The sequence below is a fragment of the Candoia aspera genome, chromosome 1, assembly GCF_035149785.1.
Source record: "Candoia aspera isolate rCanAsp1 chromosome 1, rCanAsp1.hap2, whole genome shotgun sequence".
Lineage (NCBI taxonomy): Eukaryota > Metazoa > Chordata > Lepidosauria > Squamata > Boidae > Candoia > Candoia aspera.
Window position 1 is genome coordinate 228,242,764 of NC_086153.1, and position 17,803 is coordinate 228,260,566.

Sequence of the window (17,803 nt, forward strand, 5' to 3'; positions counted from 1 at the left end):
TTCCAAGTACTTACATACTGCCTTTCTGTGAATTATACACAGTTCATTATGCCTCCAAGAATGTCCACTTTAAAGAAACTCAGACAATGCAGCCGCCTTACACACACAAAGGTATCATTCAAACAATCTGCAAGAAACTTTCATGGAGACTTCACTCAGATCCTAGTACAATGCTGCTTACAGATAGGGTTAGTTCTGAGCAGACTCAGCTGGACTTGGGCAGATTGCTCCAGCATGATACAAAAACTGAACTATATGCATTCGAATCATACTTCCAAATAATATGCAGGCAACAAAGGAGAACTACGCTATTGCAAAGCCCAGACTCGCTCACTTTATCGATAATAAATTGTCAGAGATCAAAGATGGGCACAAAACAGCACTAAACAAGCAGTTGGGGGAGCCCAAACCATAAAGGCTTTCTCTACAGCTTCCAAATTTCTACAGCCACATATGCAGAAACTGCCAGATTTAGCTGTGAATTTCCTAGTTCTAATGCAATCAATGGGAACTAAGTCTTAGGCAGAAGAACATGAAAAGCCAAGGAAAGAACAGCTTTTCTTCAAAAAGAAAAAGATTTTGATTAAGTCCTGCAGTATATATGTTACAGCACAAGAATGAGAGATAAATAAGACAGCAGACCTATATACTGAGACCATTAGCTCAGCACCACTGCCTATAGAGAGTGCCTAGATTCACAAATCACTTAAAGCCAAAACTAACTAAACAACAAAATTTCTTGATTCACACAAAGTAAAAGCCATAAGCCACAGCTTACCAACCACTATGGCCAGATACACACAACTTGCTATGCCAAAATCAAACCAAACACAGTACAGCTTATCTTAGCATGTGAACCAGGTCTGCAGGTATCCCCAGAATTGAGAATGCACGCACAGATTCAGTTAACTATTGGGCAATGAGAGGCTGGGCTGCATGATAGTCAGCTTATTACAAACCCTGTCTGGCAACAGCTGAAATCACCTTTCTTCTCCAGTGCATTTCCGAAGTCTCTACTTTCTGAAGACTTTGTAGTTCCAGCCTGTGTAAAACCTTGGCTGCTCTCAACTCCACCTCCATAACATGTTGGGCAGTGACTCGAAGGAAGATCCAGTCTGGTTCTGGGTCGCCGTCACCTTCTATCTGGCTTACTAGCACAGGCTGACAAAGATCCACTGCCAACATAAATACAAGTATTAGTTTCCTCTGCTTCCTATTCTGTTTTAGCAGATAAGAATGACTGAAATCCCAGATCTTTAAAGACCATCCATAGAAACTGTGGGGTTGCAAAGACCATGGAAAATGAGACAGGTTTGAAATTTAACAATGATACATGATGCAAGCAAAGATACCTTGGTGGCAGAAACTCACAATACAATTTTGCTTGTGCTACAAGGCTGGGTTTGGGGTATCACCAGTCTAGTTGGAAGTTGCATGACAGAAGGAACTAGACCCCAAAAACTGGTTTCTAACAAATAGTTTCAATATCCTCATTTAGTACAAAACAAAAGTGTTCTTTATAAACAGCAGAGGAGAAATGCAGCTTCATTTACTCTGTAAGAAATATCCCAAAGGCAAATAAGATCAAAGACAAAATTTGAGATCTCCTTTACTGAAAGTGGTATGTGGGCACTATCAAAGTATAAAGTTTAAATAGCATTAAGTTCTGCATTTCTCAGTAAGTATTATTTGCTTGTATGGAGTGTGTTGTCTTTCAAAGCACATCAACAACACAACATGATTTGTTGAATGAAGATTTTTTTATAAGTTGACAGGATTTGACATCCTGTGTTCTCTGGCTGTGCAAATTATTTTTAGTTTGTTTGGCAACATTTGAGATCCTGCCATCACAGATGAGGGAAGCAATAAAAGCTCACTTGAAGAACATTCTATTAATAACAGTGGCAGATTCCAGAAATTGAGAGGAACATATTTACACTCCATAAAGGAGCAAAGAAATGAAATACTCACCTGGTCACAAACTAGCACCATCATGGTTGTTCAGGACCATTGACTTCAATGGGATTAAAACATACCAGACTTCACTAAAATGTGTCTCGTGTAAAGTATTTAACAGGAACTGTTTGACCATTACATTTTCCTCTAACAATGACCCAATATTAAATTTTAGATAGTCTTATTTCACAAGTAGGTTCCTGAATTTTACATGAAACTACTATATACACTATTCTAGTAAATCCCTACGAATTCCCAGGCTTACAGGTGAGCTGTCTTTACTATAGGGTCACAGAACTAATTTCTCCAGAAGGATGTCCATAATAAGAATAAGGATATTTTTCAAATGGAGGGCTGCCCCCATCTCATATTCTCTGAGAGAAGAATCAAAGATGACAGAACGGGAGAGAGTACACATTTATTTATACAATTCAGAATGGTTATAGACAAAGATGCTAAGAAGCCTGAAAGTCTTTGAAGATTAGTTTCACTTGGGGCTGCTTGCCTGCTGAACTTCAATGCTTAATTTTAATTGTAGTGCTTAACTCTCTCTTCCCTTTCCTTCCCTATTCAGTATGTCTTAACCTACCACATCTCCATTCAGTTTTGCTCCCCCCCCTTTCCTTCCCAGTGCAGCAATTTCTTCCCCTCATCCATCTCCATCAGCAGAATGTGTGTGAGTATACCTGTATGTTTTTGTGTGTTCAAGTGGTGGGTATGTAAGAGAGAATGGTTGTTACATGCAGATAGGGATCAGTCAATTTTATTTCCAGGCAATTGATTCAATAGTTATTAATCAATATCTATCTGTTGTTCTTGTGCTGCTCTTCTCTGCTGCGTGACCATATAGACACACACACATGCTTTTCAAACATTTTAAAAGTAACACTAATTATTTCCATTTGGGTTCATGGTTCCCCCCTCAAAACTTTTCCTATCATTTTAAAATAAGATTTAAAAGCATCCATTTCTCATGATATCTAAAATCAAATTTTAATTTCCCAATAAGGCCCAAACATATTGGGCTGCCATAAGTGCTAGAAGTATCAGTAGATTCCTACCACAGTTAGACCCAAGAACTTTCCAGGACTTCCATGTTATCAAGTAATAATATTCACACTGAGACAGCTGAACCCACACATTTAGTTTCATCCCCATTCCACTATATTACTGGTTGACCAAACAAAAACCTATTTATATGCTTTGAGAGAGCCAGTTTGATGTAGTGGTTAAGGCATCATGCTAGAAACTGGGAGACCATGAGTCCCACCTTAGGCACGAAGCCAGCTGGGTGACCTTGAGCCAGTCACTTTCTCTCAGCCCTAGGGAGGAAGCAATGGCAAACCACTTCTGAAAAACCTTGCGAAGAAAATTGCAGGGACTTGTCTAGGCATTCTTCAAGAATCAGACACAATTGAACAGATGAAAAAAAATGCTTTGAAATCAGGAAATTTAAAACCACCATTTTCATATGAAGGCAGTAGCTTTAAAAGAGAAATACGAAGTGTTTGTTCCTTCTATTAAAAAACTAGTCATTAACTGAGATTTTGAAAAATATTTTCAAAATATTAACACACTCATTGCTTTCAAAATATGTCTCAGTCTAGAAATCATATTTGGTTTCACTGCATTTATCCTTCCCTATAAACTCAGGGTTTTATAATTTATCAAAAAACAGCTGAATGGCAATATATACAGTATATATTCAGTTAAAATGTCTGCTAGTCTTCTTGTTTGGCCCTGAATTTTTAGCAAACTCTGAAACTACATAACTTTTATCTGCACTGGAGAAAGTTTTCACAAAGGGTAAACCAACAATTTAGATTCAAACACTAAGGAATTAACAATATGTGGATAATATACAAATAGCTTGAAATATGAACTGGAGTATCTTATATACAAAATCTATGGCTTGAGTGTTAAGAAATGTTAGAATGTTTCTTACTGTTTAAAAACTCATTTAGTCCAGCAAAAAAAACATTTTCTGACATATTGGGCTCCTCAGCAGTTGGTTAAGAAAAGTTGGCTGTCATCTATTGATGCTGAAAATGCAATAAATTTTATTTTTCAAATTTTTGCCACAGCTCATCTGCCCCAAAGAGAGGGACTCTGGGCGGTTTACAATAAAACTTTTTGTGGAACATTACTACATTTGCTTTGGGCATGTCCACTGGTAGTTTCCTCATTAGTTAAAAATTAATACTGTGATGGATCAGGCAAACTTGGTTCAATTAAATGTATCAGCTCTTTGAGATGATGTATTGGCAGAGAGGCAAGACCAGAAATATGATTTCCATAGAGTCTAGATTTCATTCACTGTTTTGTTTGCAATTTTTATTAAGCGTAACATCTTTATTTGTGTTGGTTTAAAAATTAAATGTTTTTTAAAACAGGAGATACACACACACACACATGAATATGCATATGCATACGAATATAGGTCACGTGCACGTATATGCACATGGGACCGAGAGAATCCCTATGTGGAATTTAAACATCTGAAGAGTCTCACTTACCCACAGAAATGGACAGTGGCCCAGGAGCAGCACTATTTACCTTCCAGTATTTCTTCCTGATCTTTATCTTCTTTAGCTATCGATCTATCCTTTTCTGCAGTTGTTTTGGGACTTTCCACCCCAGTCTCAGGATCAGGCAGTTCCGGTTCTTTTCCTTCTGCAGCATCAGGAGGCTTCCGCTCCAGCATGGTGCTCTTGCTCTGCTCAGGTGTTCCACCTGAGCTACTTAGAGAGTCTCCTGTGGGGCTGCTAGAGTGGACAGTAGGCCTTGTGGGTCCATCTGCTTCCAGGTGTCGCCTATACTGGAGCCAGTTTGCCCCAAAGCGATCCCGAACGTTGTCCATGCGCTCCATCTCTGCCTGATGTTGCTGACATATACCTGGGAGAAGACAGACCCAACCACCCCAAAGATTTGAAAACAGTTTCCATGCACATCCTATCTCCAATAATAGGTCCATAGCGATTTAAGTCTCACCTTCTGAGAGAGGCTGAGTTCTGTACTCATGTTCTGTGTCACTGGGCTCAGAAATGCTGGCCCTGCGCACTTTAATTTTCCCCTGTAACAAAACCAAGTTATAAGTAATGGGTAGAACTGACCCTCCCATGTTCTTTTCTTAAATATTACACCAACCTCACCATATCTGTGTCACACCTCTGGAGGGAGGGAGGGAGGGAGGGAGGGAGCAAGCAAGCTTTTTAAAAAGCATGTGGGATTCCAGTCCGCTGTAGGGCTTTCAGCTGAAACAGTCATACATTTAAGGGTTGGCTTGGCAACCTTTCCATAACTCCAACTCCTTTAAACAATTAAGGATATTTTCGTAATGTTGCAGAAGTTACTAGGATAATGTTAGAGCTTATTGAAAAAGAGTTGCTCCGCCCTTCCAACCACGAAACACACAGCACTGAAGCTCCCAGTGGAGAACAAAGACCCCTTGTTTCTTCCTCACCCCTACCACTCCAAACCCTGGGTGAGCATATAGCGGCAGAATCACCTTTGTTCTCTTCCGAGATGACAGTCTAACAGATGCGCTGTCTTTAGGGGACTGGCTGTCGCTTTGGTCTGCGGCACATGAACTTTCCAGGGCATTCTGGTTGATCAAGATTCTCTCTGAGCCTGAAGGGCAGCATGGCTGAACACGATCCAGCTTTGTGTGGTGCTGAAAAAGACACAATAAGCTATGCACGGGTACGATCCTTTCTGAGGGTTTGCCTCTGTTTTTATTATTAATATTATTTTAGTGCAAATGCCACCTTAGCAGTTCTGAGGGACTACTTTGTAGCACCACTAAAGTGAGAATCATCAGGAAATGAAATAGACTTTGCTTGAGTGGACAAAAGTATTATTGGTTTCTGGATATTCTACAACACAGTAACGAAAACTCAGAATGGAACTACTTCAGATGAAAGGAGTTTTTGAACCCAAGTTTTCAGTGTAATACAAACTTGGAAATTAAGAGTTTAGATATGTCTTCCTACCTGTAAACTGGAGACAGACAGGGGTTCTTCATCAAGGAGGAACTGGTATTACAAAAAACATGTATCAGTAACATCCACCCACTCATTTCCTTGTCAAAATAAATCAGAAAGCTGTATTCTGCTTTCCTTCACTTAAAGAATGGTTAAAGTAAATCAAAAAATAGACAACAAAACTCTGAGTCAGCAAATAAAATCTTTTCCAACACAATATGTGGAAGCATATGGTAATCACAGAAAAATAAAACATGGGAACAGAAGAGAAGTAACCTCTTACATTTCTTGTCCTCTACATAGTGCCATATAAATCCTATTTTTTCAGCAAGCCCACCAACTCCTGAATATGCAAAGCAGATTTTGTGATAACTCTATTTTGAGAAGACAAGTTACAGTTCTCAGCTATAGAACATACAAATTCAGCCCTAGGGGCAGCTTGTTGCTTTAAGCTGGGGTGTAACATTTTTCTTCTGGGGGACTGCACTTTTATTTTATTTTTCTGGCCCTTAAAGGCCAAAGGGACTACAAGTAGTCCTTGTTTAACAGCCACTTGTGCCACAACCATTCGAAGTTACGATGGTGCTGAACAAGGGGGAGTTACGACTGGTCCTTGTAGTTGCAGCGTCCCTGCGGTCATGTGATCACAATTCGGGCGCTTGGCAACCAGCTTGCAATTATGACTTTGCAGCATCTCACAGTCATGTGATGGCCATTTGTGACCTTCACTGCCAGCTTCTGACAAGCAAAGTCAATAGGGAAGCCGGCAGGAGTTCACAAATGGCGATCACATGACTACAGTACACTGTAACCATGCGGGATTCACCTAATGACAGTATCTGGGACTGCCAGGACTGCCATCGTAAGTTGGTGCAGTCACATGACATCGCACATTACAACTGCGTCACTTAGCAATGGAATTCCTGGTCCCAATTACTGTCGGTAAATGAAGATATACCTGTAGTAATACAATGATTCCAAGTGGTACAGGCAAGGCAAACATTTTCAGCCCTTTCTTTATTATGGGAGACTTGGGTATGTTGCTATTGACTTTTGGTAGCATGATCCTAGGAGGCTCTGGGAGCTATAAAAATGAGGCTGGGAGCAAACTTGGCCCACAGGTTTCCAATTCCTACTCCAATTCATCACAAAAACATCTAATAGTTAACAAAGAAATAGCTTACAGAGGAGAATGCAATACCCCTTAAGAAGAATTGTAATATAACACTTTGCTTATGGACTATTTTTAAACAAAAAACAAAAAATGATCATTTGAACAGCAGTTTCCCATATCATTTCATGATAAACTGCTTTTGAAATATCTGAACAGTTAGACATAAATTTTGCTATCTCATTTTAGTTGCACAAGTTTGTTTTCCCACATTATCCTGGTTTTCTTTTCTTTTTTTTTTGTGCCTTCAAGTCAGTGTTGACTCCTGTTGACTGCCCAGACAAGTCCCTGCAGTTTTCTAGGCAACATTCCAGAAGAAGTTTGTCCTTGCCTCCTTTCTAGGGCTGAGAATGACTGGCCCGAGGTCACCCAGCTGGCTTCATGCCTAAGGTGGGACTAGAACTCACAGTCTCCTGGTTTCCAGCCTGATACCTTAACCACTATACCAAGCTGGCTCTCTTCTTGGTCCTAGCCTGACTTAATACTTACACATTTTGCAGTCCTGTGTTGACTAATCACTTTAGTTCAATCTTACTTTTAATTATTCATAAAAAGTTGATGACGTTCCTGAATAAATACATGTTACATGTCTGGTTCATACAAGTAGTAATTTCATCTTATGTACCTATTAGTTGCTTGACCCAGCCATACAGCTATGCTGTTTTACTGTAATAGAAATAAGTAAGTCAACAGCTATCTAAACACAGGACTTGCTGGTACTGGCAACTGTTTTAAACAGCTGAAGTTACTGTTTCTTCATACTGCAATTTTGGGAACTGACACCTCAGGCTGGATACTCACATTGCAGGAAATAGCCCTAGGAGACAAATGCACTAGCGTAGCAAGCCGGTGATTCGGATGGAACCATAAAGGATTTCCTTCCAGATGCAGCTGAGAGAGAGAAAAAAGGCCCTTATATTCACTGCCCCAAACTTGCCCCTCACTCCATTTTCCTGGGATTTAAAAAATGCTTTGTTGCTGTGACCCTTTATAAAATTGCTGTCCATCTTCCCCCATACTGCTCAAGGTAGCATTCATAAATCTCCTCCCTACCCACACAGTGTTAGGCTGAGAGACGACCGCATGCCGAGTTTCATGGCAAAGTGGAAATCTGAAGCAGCATTCTGGACCCAGCTTTCTCATCACCATTGTACACTTGCTTGCTCACCCAAGAGTGAGTTCATACAACAGTGAGAGACTCCGACCAATTAGTGCTCTGCAGTTACTGCTGACAAGTCATGTCCTCCAGATCCTGCAGTGTTCAGTTTTACACAGAGTATTAGGGGAAAAAGGGCACTGTTTCCCCTAATACTCTAGAGTAACAGTAAATACTCACTCTCCTCATGCTGTGCAGGCAAGCCAATGGTGCTAGGGCAGAGTGTTCCAGCAACAAGTTATAGGCAATATCTAGGTGCTGAAGATTTGACAGTTGTTCCACACCTGTGAAGACACAAGCAGAATAAGTACCAACAGAGATAAGCAACTTTTTCAAATTAGGCTTCCTATCTCCAATCTAATACAATATTTTATGCAAGCCTTTGGCCCACTACAGTCTTACCACTAATGTTGTCTAGGTAGTTGTATCGGAGAATAAAGGTCACCAGTTTAGCTCGACTATGTAGCCCAAGTTCAGGCACCTTAGGCAAGAAATTATAGGCCACATTTAAATATTCCAGCTCTGTCAGCACCTGTACAGAGAAGAGGGTAAATCTTAACGTTACTCATCCATACTCTTCCCCATTCTCTTTCTCACACTGAAAGTAAATTCTCCTTGAATCAAGCTCAGTTCTTGGCAACTTCATAGCCACATGTCATTCTCTCAGCAACAACAGTCTTTTTCTGCTGCCTTCTTGTGGGACTATTTTCTACTGTTCACTTTCCAGTTTAGTCCACTGGTATCTTTTTGAGATCAGTCAAAGGCAGCTACATGCTGCCACCTACCTGGGGCCTCTGGCTAAAAACACGTAAAAAGTGTCACCCATCAGTTAGTCATATCTGATCAAAACTGTTCATGAAAGCATAAAGGATTAAAGTCCTTGGCAGAGCACTTTTTTATCTTAAAATGTTTAGATACTCTGCCAATGTTGCATATGACCTAAACTCTGTTCTTAGCCAATCAGCACATGACAGCCACATGAGGCCCTTGGAAATAAGAAGGGCAGTAACTTCACAGCAAGAAGATGCCAGTAGCCAAGGAGGACTGGCTGTTCTCCCATCTGACAAGCATTTAGTGCAATTGCTAATTTGTTTTATTATAACCTCCAATTTCTTCATGAAGATACAGATTTTAAACACATAGGTAAGCAGTGGGGCCAGACCCACTCAAACTAAAATGCATTTGCTGTAACCCTTACAATAAGGGAAGCGTTGTTTTTTTGTTTGCATGAACTGCCCTCACCCCCCTAAGCTTATCTAGATTATCTTCCCCAATCTGGGCTTTCTTCTGAATGTACTGGACCTCCTTTCTTATGAATGCCAGCCATATGTTATAGCTCATGGGGGGATGGGGGGGGAGAAGTAATGCAAAGGACCAGAGATGCCTATCAAGAAAAATCAGATTAGTTAAACCCATGTTAGAGGAAGACAAAGCATTTAGAATATTCCCCCTCCCCGCAAACAACTTTTATTTACTTAGATATATCACTGAAATTCCAAGTAGGAAAGTTATACCCATCCTGCCCCTTAGACCTATAGGTCTTTCAAAAGACTTCAGAGCACTAAGCCAGCTGGGAACACAGACCAAAAGAAGCTTTCACCCAGAAAGACTATATAAAAGGTGAGGTGCAGAATGAGCTAGGAAGCAGGAAGCATTTGGACTACTGCTTCAATCCCCTCTGGTCTTTAAGGAATTCCAGTTCTAGACTAACTTGCTATTCTCTTTTGGGAAATATTCTTCAAATTTACTCAGTGGCCTTCGTTAAGGAGATGCTGTTGGATGGTACACAGAAAACAATGCTCAGGAAGCCTGCCCTACCAAATTTCACTATCTTACTCCATTATTTGTTTTTACTTAATATACAAAAGGAGTATTAGATAAAGATGTAGAAGGATGTGCCATTAGTGCACTGATAATAACGAACTGTTTTTCATTCTCAAGAAATCTAGGAATGACAATCCCCGCTGAGGCTTCATCTTGAATCTCATCAAAATAAATCCAAACAGGGAATTCAGAAACAGTCCTGATCTAGTTTCTTACAACAGATAAGCTACTAACCATGCCAGTCCACTTATTTTTTTTAGGGGTACCTGACTTGCTAATCACTGCTGGAACTCTCTGTTGGTCAAGATATAGCTGTGGCCTTACTGATCAAGGCTTATGGAATATTCCTGCCTTCAAATACTCAGAGCAGCATATCTAGTTCTGCCTCCTGGGTTCTATAACCATTTCTAAAAAATTCAGCTACCAGCATCCCTCTTCGTCCAGTATTTCTATAATTATATATTGAACTGTGACTTAACATCTTTGCACAGTACTACGTTGGAATGGTAGGTGTGACAGGTTTTTGATCTTCCCTAAAATATTTATTTATTGTACTTTATTGTTTCTCCATTTGCTTGCTATAAATAATTAAAAACATTACTTAACATTTTACTTGAAGTTTTAAATAACTCTGTAAGCCACCCAGAGAACTTCACTAATGGGGCAGAATAGAAACCAAATAAATAAATAAGAAATAAAATATTGGAAGTGACAGCACCAATGCAATTACCCACCTTCACTAGAAAAGTGAAAAGAAGATACTGCAAAAATCAGTAAACAGCTTATTAGCTTTCAGGTTTGATTCAAGATAATAATTTTAACCCATACAGTCCTAAACATGACCTAGTACAAGAGAATTCCTAAGGCATATGATTATCCATCCATAAATCACAAAGGATACTAATATTATGGAGTGGCACAGCAAGAAAGCCAACTGTTCCTTGAAATTTGTCTCTAGCATAAAATTAAATTTAAATACACTATAAGCCCCCATTCTTATGGGTAGGATACAGATTTAACCACTAGGTGATGTAAACATTATGGGAAAATTAAGAGATGATTGTAGCACAAAGTTTATGAATACATGGATTTTAAGGTTTTATTTGTTCTATATATTTTTAGATGTTGTAAACTTGAAATTAAACAACCAAAAATGCCTTTCAATTTAAGCAAATGAAAAATAACTACATGCATTACTATCAAACTGATAGTAGTTGTCATGAGTGCCGTTGAGCTGAAGACATCAGCGCAATGGCACACATGACAATAACGAGGAAACAGGGGAAGGGGCTCAAGATAAGCAGCCATCAACTCACAAAGACGAAAGGAGAAGATACAATGGCTAAGCGGATCGCGAGGCACACCCAAGCTGTTAGCGCTAGCGCAACGGAGATCGCCCAGCTGACAGCAATCACCGGATGAATAGGGAAACCGATGATGGGCGATCCCGGAGCGCCAGCGGGGCCTCGCAACCCCTCACCTACCGGCAAGACAGCATGTGGGACAAAGGGGGGGTGACGTAACCTCGAGTGAGGGGGCGCTGACCGGCGCGGGGTATTTAAACTCCGCACCGGCGCGCTCCTGTCACTCTCAGCTTTTTTCTACTACTGTAACTACGCTATGAATAAACCAGAGCCTGCTTCATCTGAACCAGTGTCTGTGTGTTACTCGGCGGTAGGCAGTGCATGACATAAAGCTGAGAGTCACAAACTCAGCCTCGCCGAGCCCCACCGGACGACAACGAGCCGCGGGAGGAGTAGACGGCGAGAAGACCAGGAACGATGAGGCCGGCGCGACGCGGACAAGGGGGGCGAGCCGCACGGCAAGAAGCAGAGGAGGACCGATCGAGGCCAGAGGCACCGCGGACTCCCGGAGCCATGGACGCCCACCCGGCCCAACCCGAGCCTCAGCTCCAACCCCAAGGGGAGATGGCGACGGAGGCAACCCGGCCACGGGAGGGAGCAACATACCTCCCGAGACCAGCGGAGAACCCCGCGCCCCACATCGCACCCCAGCCACGGGCGTGGAGCGGCAGCCCAACGGCGGTAAGCACGGGGGAGGACGAAGAAGCAACCCAGCCGACGGCAGAGGAAGCGGGCCAACGGACGGGAGTGCCTGAACCCCACCGGCGACCCACCCCCGCCGACACACCGATGGAACCGGCCCCAGCGGCGGCACGGGTCGCGGACGGGGGCGCACAAGCTAGACTCGCGGCCATGGAGACCCAACTGAAGGAACTCCGGACCATGCTTCAATCGTTGATGTCCCCCGCGCCACCCAACGACGTCCCCGCACAGGTCCACACCCCGAGCGAGGCGCCGAACTCCCACGGGCCAGGTGATGGTCAACAAACGGCCCAGGCGGACGACGCCACAGGCCGGGAAGTGAGAGGAGGGGGCTCACAAAACGCCCGGGCCCCAAAGGACTTCCCCATCTTCTTTGATGGGAACCCCGCGAAACTGTCGTTCTTCATTACGAACGCCAGGGAGTTCATGGGGAGGCACGGACGCTCCTATGACTCCAAAGCGGACAAGATCGCAGCCGTGGCGATCAAACTACAAGACCGGGCGGCGGACTGGTACGTCCAACTGTACGAGTCCAGCTCCCCCGCCCTCGCCAACTTCCACGCCTTCATCAACGAGATGAAGAGCTACTTTGAGGACGCACTAGCCAAAGTGAGGGCAAAAAGCGCACTCCAAAGACTCAAACAGGGCGCACGCACTGTCCCGGACTACGCCCTCGAGTTCAAAGCCCTCGCAGGGAAGATCAACGACTGGTCCGAGACCACCCTGCTGGAAATGTTCAAAAGGGGGCTCAACCGCGACGTACTCCAATGGGCCCTCTACCGCGACGACCCAGAGACTCTACACGGTTGGATCCACCTCGCGGGGAAAGCAGAACACGCGCACCGCACCTTCCTCATGGCAACGACGGAAGACACGGCCAACACCTGCCAAAAGGTACCCGCGCCACACGTGGGGACGGCCGGTCCCACATACTCAAGGAAGAAATTTAATCGCGGGCCCTGCGGGAGGTGTGGAAAACTGGGGCACAAGACGGCAGATTGCTTCGCCAACCGACCGCCGGCTAGTGTGCCTAAACCCGCCCCAAAAACTAGCCTCAAACCACCTAACCCACCGCCGCCCCCTCACCGCCGAATGACCGGAGCCACAGCGACACCAGAGGAAGGCTGGGACGCCTACTGGGGGGGAGAGGACGCCGTAGACCCAGACCAGCCGGCGGGAAACGCTCCCCGCCTGCCCTGAAACGCGTTGCGAGGCAGGCGGTGGGACAGCAGCGCGGACCACCTCGACGGAACGGCGAAAGCTCCGTTATAATGGCGGCAATCAAACTCTCTGCCGGCAACGGAGTCACCACGGCCGCGGCACTAGTGGACTCGGGGTGCTCGAAAAACCTCATCCACCCCGACTTAGTCGCCAAACTCGACCTCTGCTGCTCCCCCCTCCCCACGCCGCTGGCATTCCACCAGCTGGACGGCTCAACAGCGGGAGGGAAACCAGCCACGATGCAGACCGAGCCGGTCACCCTGCAAATGGGCACTCACACCGAACGCACATCGTTCGTAGTTACCCACATCGGACGACCCATTGCAGTCTTGGGAATGCCATGGCTCGCGACAAACAACCCGCGCATCGACTGGGAGACCCGCACCTTCACATTCGGCGACGGCGAGTACCGGGCGCCAGTTCCGGCGGGCAGAACCGACCCCACTGTGGGACGAGCAGAGGCGGCTACACAGGACAACGCAGCTATCACAGCAGACCTACCGGAACAATACGCTGACTTCTCCGAGGTCTTCGGAGAGGCGGAAGCTGATCAACTACCCCCCCACCGCAAGACGGACTGTCGGATTGACCTGCTGCCCGACGTCCCCTTACCTAGACCGAAGATCTACTCGATGACCCCGAAGGAGATGGCAACCCTCCGGGAGTTCATCGATAAAAACCTAGAGAGGGGATTCATAGAGCCAGCATGCTCACCGGTCGGAGCCCCCGTCTTATTCCGGGAGAAGAAAGACGGCACCCTACGGCTCTGCACCGACTACCGGGGCCTAAACGCGGCTTCCCTGTCCAACAAATACCCCTTACCCCTGGTAAAAGATATGCTTGCCCACCTGTCCACGGGCAAGGTCTTCTCCAAGCTAGACCTTCGCGAGGCGTACTACCGCATCCGAATCAGGGAGGGGGACGAATGGAAAACTGCGTTCAACTGCCCCCTAGGCGCCTTCCAGTACAAAGTGCTGCCGTTCGGACTCGCGGGGGCCCCGGGGGTGTTTATGCAGCTCATCAATGAGGTCCTGCATGAACACCTGTTCAAAGGGGTCCTCGTCTACATAGACGACGTCCTTATCTACACCAAAACGCACGAGGAACATGTGACCCTAGTCAGACAAGTCCTCGATAAGCTCAGAAGGGCGCAGCTCTATGCCAAACCCGCAAAGTGCGAATTCCATAAAGCGCGCCTAGACTACCTAGGGTACCGAATCTCCGGAGACGGCATAGAAATGGACCCCGCAAAAGTCGAGGCGGTGCTGAACTGGGAACGCCCCTGCAACAGACTCCAACTCCAGAGCTTCCTCGGCTTCGCGAATTTTTACAGGTCATTCGCCCGGGGGTTCGCGGAGATAGCCCTCCCCCTAACGGACCTCCTCAAAACCAAAGGGGTGGGGGACACCCGACGCGCCAAGAACCCGGGCACAGTATTGAATTGGACTCCTGCGTGCCAGACCACATTCAATAAGTTGAAAGCGCTGTTCACCACAGAGCCAATCCTCGCGCACCCGGACCCAGAACGGCCGTTCGTGGTCCAAGCCGACGCCTCAGACTTCTCCCTGGGGGCCATCCTACTTCAAAAGGACCCCACAGGACTCCTGAAACCATGCGCCTACCTGTCGAGGAAATTCTCCGAGACAGAAAGGCGATGGCACGTCTGGGAGAAGGAAGCCTTCGCGGTAAAATCGGCGCTGGAAACATGGAGACACCTACTCGAAGGAGCCGCCCAACCATTCGAGGTCTGGACCGACCACCGGAACCTCAAGGCCCTCCGAACGCCCAGACGCCTCAGCCCAAAACAGGTCCGATGGGCCCAATTCTTCAGCCGCTTCAACTTCCAGCTGAAGTTCATGCCGGGTAAAAAGAACTTCCTGGCTGACGCCCTTTCCCGACTGCCCCAAGACGAAGAGCCCGCCCCAGACACGATTGGGACGGTCCTATCCGCTTCCCAACTGGGGATGGCTGTGACCACCCGGAGCGGCGCTCGGAGGCAGCACGACTCTACGGCGCAACCGACGGCGGGACAACCAGTGCCCAGACGACGCCAACTGCAACTACCAGGGGGGATACGCACGGACCTCGCCGCCGCCCTCAAAACCGACCCCTGGTTCCTGGCAAACCCCGACAAGGTAACGATGGCACAGGACCTGGCATGGGGGGAAGGCAGAATCTATGTCCCGGACTCGCAACGCCAAGCGATCTTGCATAGATCCCACGACACCAAGCAAGCGGGACACTTTGGGTTCCTTAAGACCCTGCACCTAACAAGGCGTCACTTCTGGTGGCCCGCGCTAAGACGGGATGTGAAAGCCTACGTAGCGTCCTGCCCAACGTGCGCCAGAGCCAAACGGGCACCAGGCAAGCCCTCGGGACTTTTACAACAGGTGGCAGAACCCTCCCGCCCATGGGAGGAAATCTCCATGGATTTTATAGTGGACCTCCCACCCAGCCAGAAGAAAACGGCCATTTGGGTGGTGAAAGACTATTTTTCGAAACAGGCCCACTTCATCCCCTGCACATCGGTCCCGTCCGCACAACAACTAGCCAAACTCTTCCTCATCCACGTGTACAGGTTACACGGATGTCCCGCACGTGTGGTGACCGACAGGGGCACACAATTCACTTCTAAATTCTGGCGGGCCTTCCTAAAGCTGACGGGGACCCAACAGGCCCTATCCACTGCCTGGCACCCCCAGACGGACGGAGCCACAGAGGTCCTCAATGCCACCCTAGAACAATTCATACGCTCATACACCAACTACCATCAAGACGACTGGGCCGAACTGCTCCCGTTCGCCGAAGTCGCATACAACAACGCCGTTCACACGAGCACGGGGAAAACTCCGTTCGAGGTAGTCTCGGGGCGCGACTTCGTCCCCATACCGGAGCTACCACAACCCCCGGGACCCCAGGTGGACGCTAGTGACTGGGGACGGAAGATTGCAGAATCATGGCCAATAATCACGGCAGCGCTGAAGGAAGCACAGGCGGCCTACAAAGAGCAGGCCGACAAGCACCGGCGCCAACAACCGACGTTCCAGGCTGGGGATATGGTCTACCTATCCACCAAATTCCTAAAGTCGCCCCAACCCTCGAAAAAACTGGGGCCTAAGTACATCGGGCCGTTCCGAGTCACAGAGATAGTGAACCCGGTGGCAACACGCTTGGACCTGCCACACAACCTACGGAGACTCCACCCGGTATTCCACACCAGCCTCCTGAAACCGGCAACTACCTCTCGATGGCACCCAAGCACGCCACTGCCCTCACCAGTGATGATCGACGGCCAACATCACTTTGAAGTAAGGGACATACTCGACTCCCGCAGGCAACGGGGAACTTTACACTATTTGGTCAGGTGGAAACACTTCCCCCACCCAGAATGGGTGGCGGCGCACAACGTTAACGCGCCTGACCTGACCCGGGCTTTTCACCGGGCGTACCCCGACAAGCCTAAGGTGAGACAAGCAAACCCCGCGGGCCCCCCCCCGCCTACCGTGCCCCAAGGGAAAGGGCCCCCCCAAGCCCGCGACTTGGGTGGACCTCCCCCCCCCAGGACTCACCCCCCCCGCCCCGGGCCCACGAGGCAGTGACAAGCGGTCGCCAGCACCCTCCCCCCACCCCAGGCCCACAGGGGAGTGGCAATCAAGTCAACAGTGCATCCTGGGGGCAACGCCCAGGAGCACACATAACAAAGGCGACGCACTTAGAATAAAAATAAGGGCCCTACCTGGAGCTGATAAGCACCCAACCAGCCACGCCTCTCTCCTCACCGAACTGAGCCAAACAAGCAGGGTGTGGCCGGAGCATGCGCACGCCCAGGGTGTGACCGGGGCATGCGCACTGGGAACACACCCTAGAGGGACACGTGGTAGAGAGTGGAACGAAGGGAGGGGCAAAAAACACTCCGGCGGGAAATTCAAAAAACAAAAAAACAAAAACCATTTTGACAGCTCTCCTGAAAAAAAAAAAAAAAAAAAACCGGAAAGCCGGGGGGGGGCACTATTCGGACAGGGGGCAGTATGTCATGAGTGCCGTTGAGCTGAAGACATCAGCGCAATGGCACACATGACAATAACGAGGAAACAGGGGAAGGGGCTCAAGATAAGCAGCCATCAACTCACAAAGACGAAAGGAGAAGATACAATGGCTAAGCGGATCGCGAGGCACACCCAAGCTGTTAGCGCTAGCGCAACGGAGATCGCCCAGCTGACAGCAATCACCGGATGAATAGGGAAACCGATGATGGGCGATCCCGGAGCGCCAGCGGGGCCTCGCAACCCCTCACCTACCGGCAAGACAGCATGTGGGACAAAGGGGGGGTGACGTAACCTCGAGTGAGGGGGCGCTGACCGGCGCGGGGTATTTAAACTCCGCACCGGCGCGCTCCTGTCACTCTCAGCTTTTTTCTACTACTGTA

The 17,803-nt window shown here is 47.0% G+C and overlaps 1 protein-coding gene across 2 annotated transcripts in view; it reads right to left on the bottom strand.

The window, feature by feature from the left end:
• STK11IP (serine/threonine kinase 11 interacting protein) overlaps window positions 1–17,803 on the bottom strand; it is a 33,630-nt gene that overhangs the window by 7,904 nt on the left and 7,923 nt on the right. For both annotated transcript variants that reach the window (XM_063288966.1, XM_063288965.1), the window contains exons 8-15: window positions 8,669–8,798; window positions 8,447–8,550; window positions 7,912–8,001; window positions 5,949–5,990; window positions 5,465–5,629; window positions 4,948–5,029; window positions 4,513–4,851; window positions 985–1,175 (exon numbers count right to left, since the gene is read on the bottom strand). In XM_063288966.1, the coding sequence (XP_063145036.1) occupies window positions 985–1,175; window positions 4,513–4,851; window positions 4,948–5,029; window positions 5,465–5,629; window positions 5,949–5,990; window positions 7,912–8,001; window positions 8,447–8,550; window positions 8,669–8,798 (1,143 nt within the window). The remainder of the gene's footprint in view (window positions 1–984; window positions 1,176–4,512; window positions 4,852–4,947; window positions 5,030–5,464; window positions 5,630–5,948; window positions 5,991–7,911; window positions 8,002–8,446; window positions 8,551–8,668; window positions 8,799–17,803) is intronic.